We start from the raw sequence: 15,247 nt of genomic DNA, 5'->3' as shown, positions 1-15,247 counted from the left end.
TTTGGTCCGGAACTCTCCTCTCTTCTAGGCATTAATAGTCGCAGACAGATAAAGCATAGCATTTCTCTTTCAGTCCCCGGGCTTCTGCCTCTGGGCCACTGGCAGTGCATGGGTTAATTCTTCATGGAGCAGGTTTACCTCTCCCTTTGTGCAAGTGGGTCAACTTTTCTCCACCTTTCCTCCGGAATTATTCAAATTATCAGATCAAAATTAGCAATTCACTGGAAAGGAGGACAGCTTTCATTCCAAATGGAAATATATACAACATTTCCCAGCTTGCCTCAGCGTGGAAGCTTGATTATGCAAGATTCCAACACACTGTTGAGAGAATTTGGAGATGTGCTTGAAGAACATTAGAAAGGAAACAAAACTAAGACACAAAATCTTGGTTTAGCAGTATGCCAAAAACAAGAAAGAAAAGGAAAAGAGGAAGACCACTTGATGAGGTCAAAGTTAATTGATGCAGATTTTGCAGTTCATCTTTGTCAAGCAGAGACTGGAAATTTTGTGCGTATAATTTAGCATCATGTGTTCAGCTTTCCCTTGGGAGTGACAAAGGTGGCAGAAGGGACAGGAGGACTGGAGAACAGACAACGGGAGGGAGCAGAAGTGCACAGGCGGAGGTGGGGCTCCGTTCACCCTTCAACCGGGACGTGCTGCTTTGTGACACTTCATGGATCGCCTGAGACCTTCCCAGGATGTATACACAGGCAGCGGGTCTCTGGTGTGGTCTGGGCGCTGGGCTAAGCATTCTGCATATTTCATTTAAATGAGCCCCAGCGCTGGCTCCTGGCTGAGACAAAGCCCTCTGTGCTGTGCCAAGTGCTTCCTACTGGAGGCCCAAAGGCACCAGGCTGCCTGATCTCGGCGGGAGCCTCCAGGCCAGGCTCCATATATCTTTTTTTCAACAAATATATATATATATATATATATATATATATATATATATATATGAATTTAGATAAAGTAAATGATGCCTGGAAAAACTGCACCAGGTGGGTCTAATTCCTTCTGTAAAGATGAAAGGAGGAGTAGTTTTTATGATGCGCACTGCTTTTGGGCAGGAAGGCCAGGATTCAATGTCAAGTGCGCATCCCCAAGGGGCTGTCTTTTCACCTATCATGTCACACTCTGTCTGCGTTTAAGGCTCAATGTGAGCACATTCAGAGGTACTGAAAATGCAGGCGGGTCCTCCAAAACATAGATACACGTGGTGTGATCTAACATATGGTGAACCCTTTAAAAAAAAAGACAACTAGTACAATGAGAATTTATTACAGTGAAAGACACTCTGTCACTATCACCTTTAACATACTTAAATTACTCTCCTTCGCTTCAGAAACACTTGCCTTATTGTTCTTGCAGTGTGACTTTTACTATAAATTTAAAAATGGTTTAATAGTCACCATATTTTTTGATCACCTCCTGTATGCAAGAATGGCGGAATGCTCGAAGGTGTACCTTCCCGCTGGTGCACATGGCCTGGAGGTGGTGCTGATGGTCGCAAAGGATGGAGAAATACGGTCAGATCAAGAGGACAGAATGTGCAAAGGCTCCCTCCGCCTGGACTGCTGGGTGGAAGCCGTGGAAGGGTGGGCAACTTCTCCTGGTCCTCCCCAAACCAAAGGTCTTTCCATTAATAAATGTTTGAAGCTTGAAAAATAAACACACCAATAAGCAGAAGCACAGAAAGTGGAAGTGAAGTGCTGCTAGGATTGTATAGGGCAATGTGCGCACTGCAGGGGTCTCTGGGGACAGCACAGAACGGGGCAGTGTCCTTGGGAACAGCACAGGCAAAGGAAGAGAACACAGCCCCAGAGAGAAAGCGCCAGTCGGTAAGGCCAAGTCCGTGCCGCTGAGTCTGTGAACCTCAGTGTATCGCTGTTCTTTGTCTGAGCTGACAGATGAACCCCACCTTCCAGGAGAGTTGAACTGAGTGTTTCCCCTCTTTCAATGGCAAAATCCTTCCAAGTTCTTTTTTTGGACCATTTTTCTCTTCCAGGAAGTTGTTAAAATACACCATTTTTAACTTTTAAGAAAAACAGGACTGAAATGTGTCAAGTCCCTGGAAATAGTCTATAACCTAAGTGAGTTGATACAGAGAAACACACACACGCTAAAAATCCTTAGACCACGTGGCCACAGAGCTCTCAGTTTCTCTGATAACACCACTGGAACTGTGGGAGGGTGAGTCTTGTAATTACCAAGTCCAAAACCAGCCAGGGGAACAAACAACTCACTGGTTACAAAACAATCCACCCGAGTACACGTTCTGCTGAAGCGAAAGGCCCATGCCAGCTCTCAAGTGGCATAGCGGACTCAAGAGGAGACCTGGGAGAAGCACTTGTCCCTGAGATGTGAATGCAAAGGAAGCCATGTCTTCTTAACTAAGGCAGGAGGCTATTTAAGGGCAACCCAGGCAAATGGGCATAGAAGTAATTACTCTTTACGTCTGTCTTGTGTTTATATTGCTACAAAATAGGTGTAGTTACAACTTTGCTGAATTATGTTCATTAACAGTTATTAAATTTGCAAGTGTAAAGTGTTCTCATCTATTTGAGACTTTGGTAGACAAAACTGAACACAGACCAGACAGGAATGAAAAAATAAGTCAAATGTGAACCCCATCCCCTTGGGAAACGGTAGACGCATGTGGGATCTTGTTTACAGGTAAGAAGGACGGAGGGCCCCCCTTTTTTGGGTGCAGTACTGGAGACTGAATCCAGTGCTTTCACACTGAGCTACATCCCATCCCTTTTTAGTTTTAATTTTGAGACAGCATCTCACTAAGTCGCCAAGTTTCCGAGGCTGGGCTGCAAGTTGGAGATTCTTTTGCCTCAGCATCCCAGAGATGAGGGCTTACTGAGGTGCACCACCATGCCCAGCTCAAACCAGAGCTCTTTGGAGTCACGCTGACAAGATTCCCAGTGAGAGGAGGAACTATACTTTACCGAAACAAGATGATCATTTTATGGTGTAGCAAGGAGGCCCTCCGTCAACAAAGCAATAAACGCACACGTGTAGCAAAAACCACGTGAGGCTCAACATTGTTTGAGAGGCCTGGAAACTAGGTGTGAAGTTTGGGTCTTGTAGTGAATGCACTGCACAGAAAACTACCCAGTGGCCACCTTCTCATTGGGCGCCCTTCCTCAGAGCTCTCTCTTAAGTACCAGGGTCATCCTGGTGTTCGGTGTTCCACAGCCCTATTGCTCACGGATTGAGTTTCTTGCAGTTTGGTTTTGGGTGGGGCGACTTCTCAGAAGCATCATTTTACACTGGGAGCATGGACCGAGGTGGTAGAGAGGTCATGCCAGGAGGGGTCAGGGCAGAGGCTGGACCAGCCCTCAAGTGGGAGGAAAGATGGACCTCAGGGTGTCACACACACCACCAGGCAAGTGTTCTCCGCGGACCAGGAAGGGGAGGAGACATACCTGGAATTTCTGGAAGTGTGGACTCGTCTTCTTCCCAGAAGTTCCCATCACAAACAAGAAGTCTGGGGTCAGCACAAACGGTACTCTCTCTTTATTAATGCCCAGGAAGCTTTTGTAATTCCCCAGAATGTGCCCGAAGTCAATATGGAATAGGTTTCCTTGAGAAAAGAAAACACCTGACATTATTACACTAGCACGTGTGCTTGTACCAACTCTTGGTTATTTCTGGAAATAATTCTTGAGTTACCTGTAAATGAGCTGTCTTGGGTGAGAGCATTTTTTTACACTGCTTATTAACTTGTAGTATTTTCTATCTTAGCAGGTGTGTGAAAGTATTAGTAACCACAAAGCATTCTCTGAAGCAAGTATTTTTTTTTTTTTGGTAACCTTCTGGTGTTCTTTAGATGACAGCCAAAGCCTTTAAAAAAGATTCTGACCTTAAAATTACTCTCAGAAGCATAAATCAAAGTTCTCTGGCTAATATGTTAGCATTAAGCCTCAGGACTCTCTTATGTCCTTGGTGAAACCCGGCTTAGATGGATGCTGCCCTCTGCCCGGGCAGGGGCATTCACCTTTTACTCTTGAGTAGCACAAAATAAAAATAAATCATCCTGGATCTCCTTTGGGTCAGTTTCTACCATTACTACCATTACCACCACCGCCTCATTTCTTTTTTCTTGTTGGCTACTTATCATTTTGATACAGTGGTTGATAAATGTGACGCCTCTTTTATACTTTCCTATTCTCACCGGGACTAAGCAATTGCCTCACTCTAGGTCTTTTCAGACCCTACTCTTAAACTGGTTCAGATTTCGTGTTGAAAAATCTCATGATGTGGTGGCCACCACTGGCCACCATTAGAGTGGGCAGTGAGCCAGGAGGCAGGAGATCAGAGAGACAGAACATTGCAGACCGACTCTCTGGGCTTTTTGTTGTGGCTCCTCCACATTGTCTGACATTACTGACCATTCCTACCCTCATCAAATTCTGGGGCATGCACTATCCTTGTTTCTCTCTCTCTCTCTCTCTCTCTCTCTCTCTCTCTCTCTCTCTCTCTCTCTTTCCTTTCTTAAAAACTGTTTCCTGCCTCTAGGTACTTTCTGGAGCATTCACCACATTAGTGTTCTTAGATCATAATGACTTCTAACTTTGTGCTCACTACCTTGAATTCCCTTTAGAAATCACTGTGAGCTGGGAGAATGGGGGAAAATGTTTAATGATGAGGATGCAGACCAAGTGTTTCAGATGGGGAAGATGGAGGGATGGATGGATGGATGGATGGATGGATGGATGGATGGATGATGGTGATGGTTACCCGAGGGGAGTGTACTTAATCCCAAAGAACTGCATCCTTAAAGATGGCTAAGCTAGCAAATTGGGTGTTATGTGTATTTTACCACAATAAAAACCTTACCAGCTGCTGATAAACTCACCTGTCTCTGAGATCATAATATTGTCATTGTGCCTGTCGCCTATTCCAAGAACAAAGGTTGCCACACAGTATCCTGCACAGGAATAAACGAATCTCTCCACTGCTGTCTGAAACTGATTAAAATGCATCTTAATATTAATTGTTTTCTAACTACACAGAATGACATGAATTTATTCCAAATGATTCCAGAAATAATACTTTTGGGAACCATTTTCAGACAGCAAGCAAGTTGTGCCTGATTTCGTAAGCATTGAATCTATTAAGTGCCAATTTTCACTTTGCTCTGCTTATATTTAGGTGATGATTCAATGAATCAAATCTCACAAAGACATAAGAGTCAAAGGGGCAGCAGTAAATTAATCACAGGGTTCAAATCCTCTCCGTGCATCCTTGCCCACTACTGTACCGAACCCATAGCAATTTCTCCTTCATTACTGAACTCGTTTTGCTTGAGACCACTTGGGGGTATGCCTGGGTTCACAAGTGCTCATGTTTAACAGAGTACTAAGTGCTGCTAATTATATTTCCTGTTCAAAAGGCTGCTAACCATGCAAATGCAAAGTGCTAATCCTGTGCACTAGAAATTTAGATGACAGCCAGACAGCCTAACCACACAGCTTGTGAAGGATTCAGCATATGCACTTCAGAGGCTGGTGCAGCTGACATTTTCAGCATCCATAATTTACCATCCAGATTAGAGCACGGTGATCAATTAGAAATGACTTTGATGGCTCTGCAGTGTTTCCCAGGTAGGGAGGAATTTATGCATGGTGACTAAATCTTTGTGCTGTGCAACAAAAATAGATAGCCATCCAAAGCGCTGAGAGACTGTTTTACAAAGCCAAATTCTATGCAAGGCAAGCTTGTTAATCAAAGGAGAAGCGAATGCTAGTGGAATCTGGCACTGAGCCCCTCACTGTACACAGAGACACTGTGACATCGTGGGAAAGCCCTGAAAGTCCCTACTACCTCACGAGTACAACGCTACACCCATCTGTCAGGAGGCAAGATGTTGGATGGTCCTTTGAAAACCTGAACACTACTGCTATGTAAACAGAAACTTGTATGGAACCTGGGCGTGTGGGAAAGTGCCAGCTCACCTTTTCTTCAATAGGGCATTTTTCTTTGAGCCAGTGATTCAGGACTTCATCTTTGAATGCGCCAGTGTTGCCCACCGTACTTTGCTGGATTTTGGCAATGGTGGTAGCGTCTTTCACAATCTCTATCATTCCTAGGTGAGGATGGAGAGAATTGCATGGAGACTGGTGACTAAGGCTGGACACACAGGGGGAATGACTAGGTCTCTGAGTGGCGTGCAGAAGGTGTTTGCTTTCTCTGATTTTGTTTTAAATCAGTGGCTACTTTCCAGGTCTGTACTGCTCTTTTTGTTTTGCTTTGGGAAGAGAAAGAAGAGGAGGGTATGGAAGTTGTAAGGGCTATTCTTGCAGTACCACTGAATGAGAAAAGGAAAGGTTACATTGAGTAGTGACAAGTGAAAGGACTTAGGTGCTGAGCACAGCCTTGCTTATTTGGTGATTTGTCCCTTTCCTTTTTTACATTACAACATCAAATGAAAATGGTTTTGTGCAGTTCTCACATCAGAGACCTGAGTAAAAATATATTTGATTGATACTAGAATGTTAAACATCTATAAAAGTACCTAAGAGTAGAGTGTGTAATAGCTTTGATAATGTGATTTCTGGAATTTAAAAATAAGTGACAGATCTTTCTGTCTCATTTTAAATGTTATTTGCAAGAGAAAAGTTTAATGAGCGATGAAATGAGTTTAGAGTTTGAGATGGATTCAGAAGGAACAACTGCTTACTAAAATTGTTTCCATGCCCAGTAATAAGGATTTGAATTGGGCATTCATGTATTTTCTATGTGTCAGTATTAAGTTGCAAGCTGCATTCACCAGCCGGGGAATATTTTCTTCACTTTTACATAGATTGTGGTTGTAAGTTTTAGTTGTTAAATGCCACACCTAAGGGATTATGATCTTGGGAAACTAGCTGAGTGGTGCGTTCATCTCTTGAGATGACCACATACCTATTTTGTCCCCCGTTGAAATGCAGCCATATGGCAGGAGGCACAAATCCAAAGATTCAGTCTCCCAAATGGACTCCATGATGCGTAGAATCTGAGTATCAGAACACAGAAACATTTCTATTATGAATATATATATATATATATATATATATATATATATATATTAATTTAATACATTTTCTCCCTTAAAAACAGGATTTCTTATCTGGACACACAAAATATATGAATAAATGTACAATAGGAAAGTGACAATTCAACTTTTGTTAATTGACTTGGTGTTTAAAGTTTCTCATCATGGAAAGTCTGTTAATTTCCATCCCAGTTCAGGAATGGACTTTTGGGAAGAGGATGAATGGATTTTTTTTGAGGTAGATTTTAAACATATCTCATTACCTATTTGTTCAAAACAATCCATTCCAATATGTATATTTTCCCACAGTAACTCTAACATTTTTTCACGTATTTACTATTCTAGAATCAAGACACTTTTAGGCACCAGCCAAAGCAGCAGTAACTGCAATGATGATAAGAATAGCTCATATTTACTGAATTTTTTATGTTATCTTTGCATTCACTTTACCCTGGGAATATGATTACTGGTTCTTTGCATCAGATAAAGGAATAACAGCTTGTGAGCTTACATAACTTGCTCTTAGTTTCAAACTAGGAGCCCAAACAATGAAGCAAAGTACATAAAAGATAAATGCAAACTTTCCCTCAAATTGAGAGGGAAAACAGAATAATTTCTGTGTTTTTGAAGTCCTCATCTCTGAACAATTCAAAAGTTTCTACAGATTATTTGAAATTGAATTAATCTAACAAAAGATCAAAGGTTTTCTTTTTTAAAAAATGCTTCTTAGACAACACACATACTAGTCTTGAAGGTACAGCAAAGTAAGGGACAGTATTGAGGTCATTTGTTTTGGTGCTATTTCAATTAATGTAGGTTTAGACTCTTGTATACACATTTTGCCCATAATTTTTTTACAAGGTACTTATTTTATCACACATTGAGAGAATTTTATATATATATGTCTTGTATGTGAGTCCTTAAATTTCCAATCTTATTTTGTCTCATGACTGTTGAACAGAACTCATCAAGAGCTAGTTTCTAAGACTTTACTTGGGACCATGGATGATAGTTAAAAGGGCTATTTTCATGGGATAGACCTTAGATACTTCTGCCACTATTTTGTATAATATTTATTGAACATTTTGACAAATATTTATTTTTGTAAGCCTAAAAGTGATTCTTTGAAAGCTTATAGAAACTTGACCAAAAGGCAATATAAAAACACCAGCCCTTGAATGTTGAATGTTTCCATTATGAAATAATATATTTCAGGGTAGTGTTAAGCTTTTAATGTTAAGTCCTATTACAGCAAATTACTCACATTGCCATTGGAGGTTAGAATTCTACAATCAAAGTTAAAATAAAATTGGCAACTCAAAATTAGTATATGCCAAGGTTTTTATATACTTGTCTTTAAGAAATTAATGAAAATACTTCTAAAACGATATGAGGCATTTGCATTCTCAAAGTTCCTCTGAATTTTGTTTAATATGTGTTTGCTTTGGTTTGCAATGATTGTCTGGCATATTTGTGGTCTTCAAACATGTTATCTGTGTATCTCCATAATCAGTGATTTATACATTCAGTTTTATTATCAGCCAGCAATATTTTCAATAAATAATAGATTTGAATTGCTGAATGTAAACACTGAATCTGAATTCACTGTACGTTTAATTGCTTATTGTATTGGTTTTAGATGGTAGCACCGCATGTGCTGTGTTGATTCTTATTTTACTAAAATAAAAAGTTGAAGTCTTAAAAATAAATAAATAAATAAATAAAGACAATCTCAGAGAAAACTGAAAGCACAACCAGTTTTTAAATAGTTTACCTTAGGTCAATGTGATTTGTCTGTTTTGAATAAGTTATACTAAGTTTCAGAAATTATTGACTCCACAATATTGAGAAACTAGAATCTGGACAATATTGCTTTATGGATTTGTGAAGCTAAAATTTATACAGAAATGTCAGAAACTATGGAAACAATGAGCACTGGTACCTTTGCTGTTCGTCTTCTGCCCTAGTAACAGACTCACTCTGATTACTTAGCTACACAGTTTCTTCCATGATCTACTGGCTCAGCTTTTCTCTCCTTTGCATTTGATCGTGGATTTGAGTTTGTGTGCATGCGTGTGTGCATGTGTGTGTGTGTGTGTGTGTGTATGCATGTGCACATCTGTGTGTGCATCAGAGATATACCTAAGGAGAATGCCTTTGGATGTGTAGATGTAGAGTAACAGATAAATTGGATTCTGGATGTAATTATAGCTGCAGTCTACCTTACTGAGCTCAGAACAAGGAACATAAAAAGAGGTTGCTGAGAGAGTGTATCTGGTTACTTGGAAATGCTGGCTGTGCACCTTTGAAGGGCTGAACAGAACTGTGATGTGGATTAGATCACACCTCTAAGATCCACAGCTGTATTCCCTAAATGATAATTCTGTGCTAGGAAACACATGAATACTGTTAATCAGATGAAAGAAGAAAATAGGGGGCTAGGGGTTGTACTTCTGTGGTGTACCTGGCAACCGTGAGGTCATGAGTTTGATCTCCCATACAAAAAAGAGGAGAAAGAAAGAAAGAAAGAAAGAAAGAAAGAAAGAAAGAAAGAAAGAAAATGAGAACACAATAGGTGGAAAACATGCTTTAGATCTAATGCAGAATGCTTTTTTCAGGTAATCAAATGTTCCTTAACATCAGTGTACCTGTAAAATAAGCATGTCTTGGCGCAGGTCATCACCGTGTTTGAAGATAATTCCAATTGTTTCGTTGGACAGAGCTGTGGGGTCAGCACATTTAAACTCCAGCCACAGGGGCTTTTTCTTGGAGGCCATCACTTTACATTTTTCAATCTGTAAGGAAATGGGTACATGTTGCCTCCATGCAATGAGTACACACTGTGGAGACAAATTCTCTTGCAAAGAATCATTATAAACAACTTTATAAGAAACATTATAAACAAGACGGCTTTTCATATTTGGGTGAAAATGTAGATAGTGTTCTTATTAAACCTGGAAAGGCTACATGACAGCAAGTTCTCAACTTTTCAACCAGCAGTACTTCAAGGCACCCTAAGGGTCTTTGAAGATGCCAAGTGGTGTAGGGGATCCCACCCTGCCACCTGCACCCCTGTGGGGTACCTCTCATTCAGATCAACTGTGCAAATGTCTGTTTAAATATTTAGCCTACTCCTAAAATTTTATAAGAGTTGTGGTGCTGCCACAGGATCTAAGAAGCAATGATTGCAGAATCAGATGCAGCAGGTCAAATCTAACAGGATGAAAATTAATAGAAATAAATGGGAAGTCTGGCCCTCAACAACAACCCCCTGCTGAAGTCCCTCCCACATCTAAAAGATTTTAAGATAAGGGAAATGTGGCTAGCAATGACTAAAACCTTAGACATTTTAGTCAAAGGTGAATTCACTACGGAATGAAACTGTGATGTGATCTTTAAACAAGATAACAATTTGGAAGCTGTATCGATGTGCCACAGTTCATGCTATTATCTAAATAAAGGACAGTGCATGGCGTGTGCTTTTGCTATGGAGGCCATCTATTGGTAATTGGATGTGAAATTAAGCATGAAGGGAGAAACTTTCCCTTCTTTCCATAAGCTTTAAGTGCTTAAGAGAACAGAACTAGGCAAGATCTACAGAGCAACTCTCTTCAGACACTGGGCCACAGACAGCGAGTGGAATTCTGTGACCTGCGGAGAAGGGAGACAAATCAAATGAGCCTGGGGATTGCCTCAATTTACTCTGGGGGACTGACTCTAGGCTGGAGGACAGAGAACAGAGACCTAGACTGAGCTCATGGTCTTGTAATTTGAAATGCAGTAACTGATGGAGTCTCAAAAACAGGAGAGGAAGGACCTGACAGGAAAATTATTGGCTCAACAATTTCCAAATGTGACAGACTATACATTCATAGGTCCAAAAAGCTCAATACACTCTAGCAGACAAGAAAAAAAACAACCCCACAAAAAATAAAAAAAACAAACAAAAATCCCCCACAAAAGAAAACAACCAAAAAACCCCAAACCTAACCAAACCAATGACATAACCCATACCAACCCCCCTCACAATCAATTTGCTAAAAAACAGTGAAAAAAGAAAATCTTAAAAGAAGTCTAAATAAAAAGGGCACATTATGTAGAGAAAATCAAAGATAAAAAGAACAGGGTCTTAGCATCAGAAAATGTATGGCTCAGAAGAGGATGCAACTGAAGACAAAACAAAATAACAAAGCTAGTTAATCTAAAGCTACATTAGTGAAAACATTTTTCAAACAGAAGGTGCAGTAGAACATGCTTCAGGTAAGCAAGTACTGGAATCATCTATTGTCAGCAGACCTGCAGTATCAAATGTTTAAAGTCAAAGGAAAGCATTGCCAGATGTCAGCCTGGGCTTAAACAAAATGGGAAGAGTAACCAAAAATGACAAATATGGTCAGGAGGAAATGTTTTTAAGTGGTTTAATCTATTAAGTCTGTTAAATGCATCTTCATTTAAAGCAAAAACATTAATGGTGTGCTGTGAGGTTTATAACATATAAGGAAGTCAAAAGTCTGCCACAAACAGTACAAAGGACAAGAGGGGTTAATGGATCTGTTGCAGAATTTCCAACTGTACTCACAGTGGCTTGCTATTTGAATTTAATCAGGATTGTGTGGGTACAGACATTCAGACAGTGGACTGGAATAGACCAGTGGAACAAAATAGAGAACCTAAGTACAGGCCCACATATAACTGTAGTCAGTTGCTATATGACTTGAGAGGTCTTTTTGGGTAATATTTTTACAAAAATGATCTGTACCTTGGTGGTTACATGGCAGCATATATTTGTCAGAGCTTATAGACTTATACATTTGAAAAGGACAAATTTTACTGTATAGAAAGCATACTTCAGTAAGCTGACTTAAAATAGAACAGAAAGGAAATTACTTGGTGTTGAGGCTTTCAGGGCTACTGATTAGAGAAGGGCTTGACAGAGCCTCTCCAGGGGCTCTGCCTTTATATCCATGTCATTCTGAAGGCCAGGGCCCTAGAGAGCACGCCAGTCTCTTACACTGCGTACAGACCATGCAGAGACATCCAGGTGACACTTACCACCAAGGGTCCAGCCTTCAGTCCAGGATCATATGGAACTCTAAAGCTCTTTGGGAGATTAGAATTCTGCAGGTTTTCAAGCTTTTGCTTAAGTTGTGAAATAACTGCAATTGTCAAAAGCACATGACAGTTACGTCAGTTCCAGAAATTACCGACATTATCTGCAGCATGTTCTGAGGCTATAGTTATTTGCGTTCAACATATTTGGTCTGGGTGGAGCAGCAGAAAAGGGGAAACTAGCAAAGCAACATAACCGTCCACCCGACTCTCAACGAGTGGTAAAAATACGTGATGGTATCTCATGTATGGGGTGACACACAGATACCATGCAGCCAAGAAAGGGGGCTGTTTAAAGGTAGTGCAAAAGGATTGGTAACTGTATTTTTTACCCCAACAAATGAAACTCTGAACTGCCATCTGATTTAAAGCCAGCATTGAGTAGCAGTTGGTTAGGGTTCTGTAAATTTGTTTCAAAAGAGGAAATCAGGATGTGTACAGAAAGTGTAATGTTTTCAAAATTCTAAAGGCAAAATACGTAAGTAAAAAATTACACTCTAGCCAGCAGAATGGAGGTCACTAGAAATATAAAATTACTGCCATTATCAGTTTTAGGAGACAGTAGTATTTGTGTACTAGAGAAAAATCAAAGGGGAGAAATAGAAATTTAAAATAATCCAAAGTTTAAAACACTGGATGAACACAATGGCAAGTGTTGATTTTGAGTTCAGTACTAGGTAAGGGTTTGTGAAAATAATAAATAAGAAATATTCCCTCGCTTCAAGGTTCATATAGTTTGTCAGACCAGAAAGATGTACTAATCACTCTATTTTAATGTAGTATCAATTTAAACTTATGGCACACGGAGAGATTAAGTTTCCTAGGACACAGACAGGATGATGATAATTAGGAAGAGCATCCGTGTGTGTGTGTGTGTGTGTGTGTGTGTGTGTGTGTGTGTGTGTGTGTGTTTAAAGGTAAAAGATGTTGCCAGGCATGGTGGTTTACGCCTGCAATCCCAGTACTCGGGAGACTGAGGCAGGAGGATCATTGTGACTTCGAGCCCAGTCTTGGCTACAAAGTGAGCTCAAAGCTAGCCTGAGCTGCATAGTGAGAGTCTGTCTCAAAAAGAAAAAACAAACAAACAAAGAACTAAAAAAGATATATATATTACTCATACAGACAAATATGAATATATGCAAAAAATTTAACATAGCCTCTCAATAACTTATTACATTAAAAGACTGAAAATTTGAAAATTATCTGCACATATTCAGAGATGGGAAGAAAAATGAACAGATTTGGAAATCAGTCTCTGTGTGTGAAGCTATTCTTAAAGATGGCATCTAAAATCTACATAGTGATTTTTAATTTTTCAGAGAGCTTCATATTTATGACCATACCTCATTATTAAGAATATAACAATTTACAGTTTCAGGAAAATCATTAATTTGCAAAAGAACCATTGTAAATCTGCTTGCTCCATGCAGATAAGACACTAAAATATGTGTTCCTGGCTCCTTTTAGGAAGATATAATGTCGCTTCCCAAAGGAAGAATCATAGCAGTGACGGCATTTGGAAAGAGGACAAGGAAACGTAGCCACTGTACCCTGGGCACTGACGTCATACTTCTCAGCGGAGAGGGACTTGATCTCAATGGTGACCCTCTGCAGCATCTCAATGACGTGGACCTGCTGGGACAAGTCCTGGAGCATGGCGGCACCACAGCCCCTCAGATAGGCTTCCAGGATGACAGCGAACCTCTGTTGATAGTGTCTTGACTGGGCGATTTCACTTCTCAAGAACCAAAACAAGAAGTGACCAATTCTTTTGTTCTGAGGTAGGTACAAGAAGGTTGAAATTATCATGACGAATGGGCTACCAGGCAGTTCCCGATGACCTCACAAGTCATGCTATACTTACTCTTAAGCCACGCTTCAGTAGAAACCTGGCCAGGGCGCTGTCGTGGTATGGTTCAAATTTCACAGCCTAGGGAAGAATACATGGTAGACATCTAGCAACAAAACTAATAAATGTAAAAATAAATTTAGAGGAACATGTCATACAAAACCTCAAGAGTGGCTTAAAATCAGATATCTTAGAATCTTCCTTTTATTAATAGAAATAGTTGATCCTTTCTTCTCAAGGAACAGGAGACATTTCTATCCTGGTTTATATTTTGGGATCCAGAGTCTTGCTGGTATGATTTGCAATGCTTACTCTGACTTTCCAGCTCAGAAAGGAATACTGACTTCATAATGTTTCGATTATATCTACATTTTTAAGCATGCTTTGCATGATCGTGGTCAAATAGGTGCCACTTTAGCTGCAGCTAAGGCCTTAATTCTGAGAATGTGGTTATTTGGTCATAAGTACTCTAAATATGTTTTAAGTTTCTATGCTAAATGTGAATGTTTCTTCATGTTTCGCTTCTGTAAAGGCAATGCAGAATTCAACTGAGAGTACATTTTAATCAAGAATGAGTCATTTAGGCATAGCTGACAGTGTTTTAAATTGTTTCACAAATGACTACTCTCCTTCAAATTTAAGATCACAATTTGCTGTTAATATAACTTATTGACCTCTTTCATTTAAAACATTTCCAAGAAGAACACTATTTATCTTCTAATTTTGCAAATCTACTTGTAAAAATGACAGTAAGAAATAATACTGAGATTTGAAATAGGGTGGATGCAAGTTTTCTTTATGTTGACTTTGTTATAGAGAGCTAGAACATGGAAGGTCCTTTAATTATTGTAAAAGTTTTTAATGTTATGCCAATATCTGAACTAGTGGGCAGAAAACAATATTGAGTATATTTTATAGATAAAAGTGAAGCCCAGATTTAATGTTTCAAGTATTGGACTAATGGGAAGGCAAAGATTCAAAGTTCATAATATTAAAAAGGCTTATTAGAAAACTCCAGGGACTTCCTATAAATATAGTGGGTAGACAGTTTGGCTTCCAAAATTTAGGCTGGGTAATTCTACAGACCTCAGACCAAACATCACCTACTCCAAACTGTTAAAATTAAGTGCTGCTGACTTTGTTTTTTGATAATACCCTACGGTTTTCCTTGAAGCGCCTGTCACAGTTTGTAATTAAAGGCTTTTTGTGTGTACTCAATGTCAGTCTTTTCGGTACATGTGAATTAA

The 15,247-nt window shown here is 39.7% G+C and overlaps 1 protein-coding gene across 3 annotated transcripts in view; it reads right to left on the bottom strand.

Annotated features, from left to right (window-relative positions):
* Pik3cg (phosphatidylinositol-4,5-bisphosphate 3-kinase catalytic subunit gamma) overlaps positions 1 to 15,247 on the bottom strand; it is a 33,520-nt gene that overhangs the window by 12,772 nt on the left and 5,501 nt on the right. For all 3 annotated transcript variants that reach the window (XM_013152482.2, XM_003469798.3, XM_063238229.1), the window contains exons 3-10: positions 14,016 to 14,081; positions 13,702 to 13,927; positions 12,095 to 12,198; positions 9,691 to 9,837; positions 6,913 to 7,003; positions 5,964 to 6,094; positions 4,865 to 4,976; positions 3,432 to 3,589 (exon numbers count right to left, since the gene is read on the bottom strand). In XM_013152482.2, the coding sequence (XP_013007936.1) occupies positions 3,432 to 3,589; positions 4,865 to 4,976; positions 5,964 to 6,094; positions 6,913 to 7,003; positions 9,691 to 9,837; positions 12,095 to 12,198; positions 13,702 to 13,927; positions 14,016 to 14,081 (1,035 nt within the window). The remainder of the gene's footprint in view (positions 1 to 3,431; positions 3,590 to 4,864; positions 4,977 to 5,963; positions 6,095 to 6,912; positions 7,004 to 9,690; positions 9,838 to 12,094; positions 12,199 to 13,701; positions 13,928 to 14,015; positions 14,082 to 15,247) is intronic.

Source organism: Cavia porcellus, unplaced genomic scaffold (assembly GCF_034190915.1).
Source record: "Cavia porcellus strain 051 isolate PalLab524CR breed Dunkin Hartley unplaced genomic scaffold, mCavPor4.1 scaffold_2, whole genome shotgun sequence".
In the NCBI taxonomy this organism is placed as follows: Eukaryota; Metazoa; Chordata; class Mammalia; order Rodentia; family Caviidae; genus Cavia; species Cavia porcellus.
This window is presented reverse-complemented; position numbering and strand designations above follow the sequence as displayed.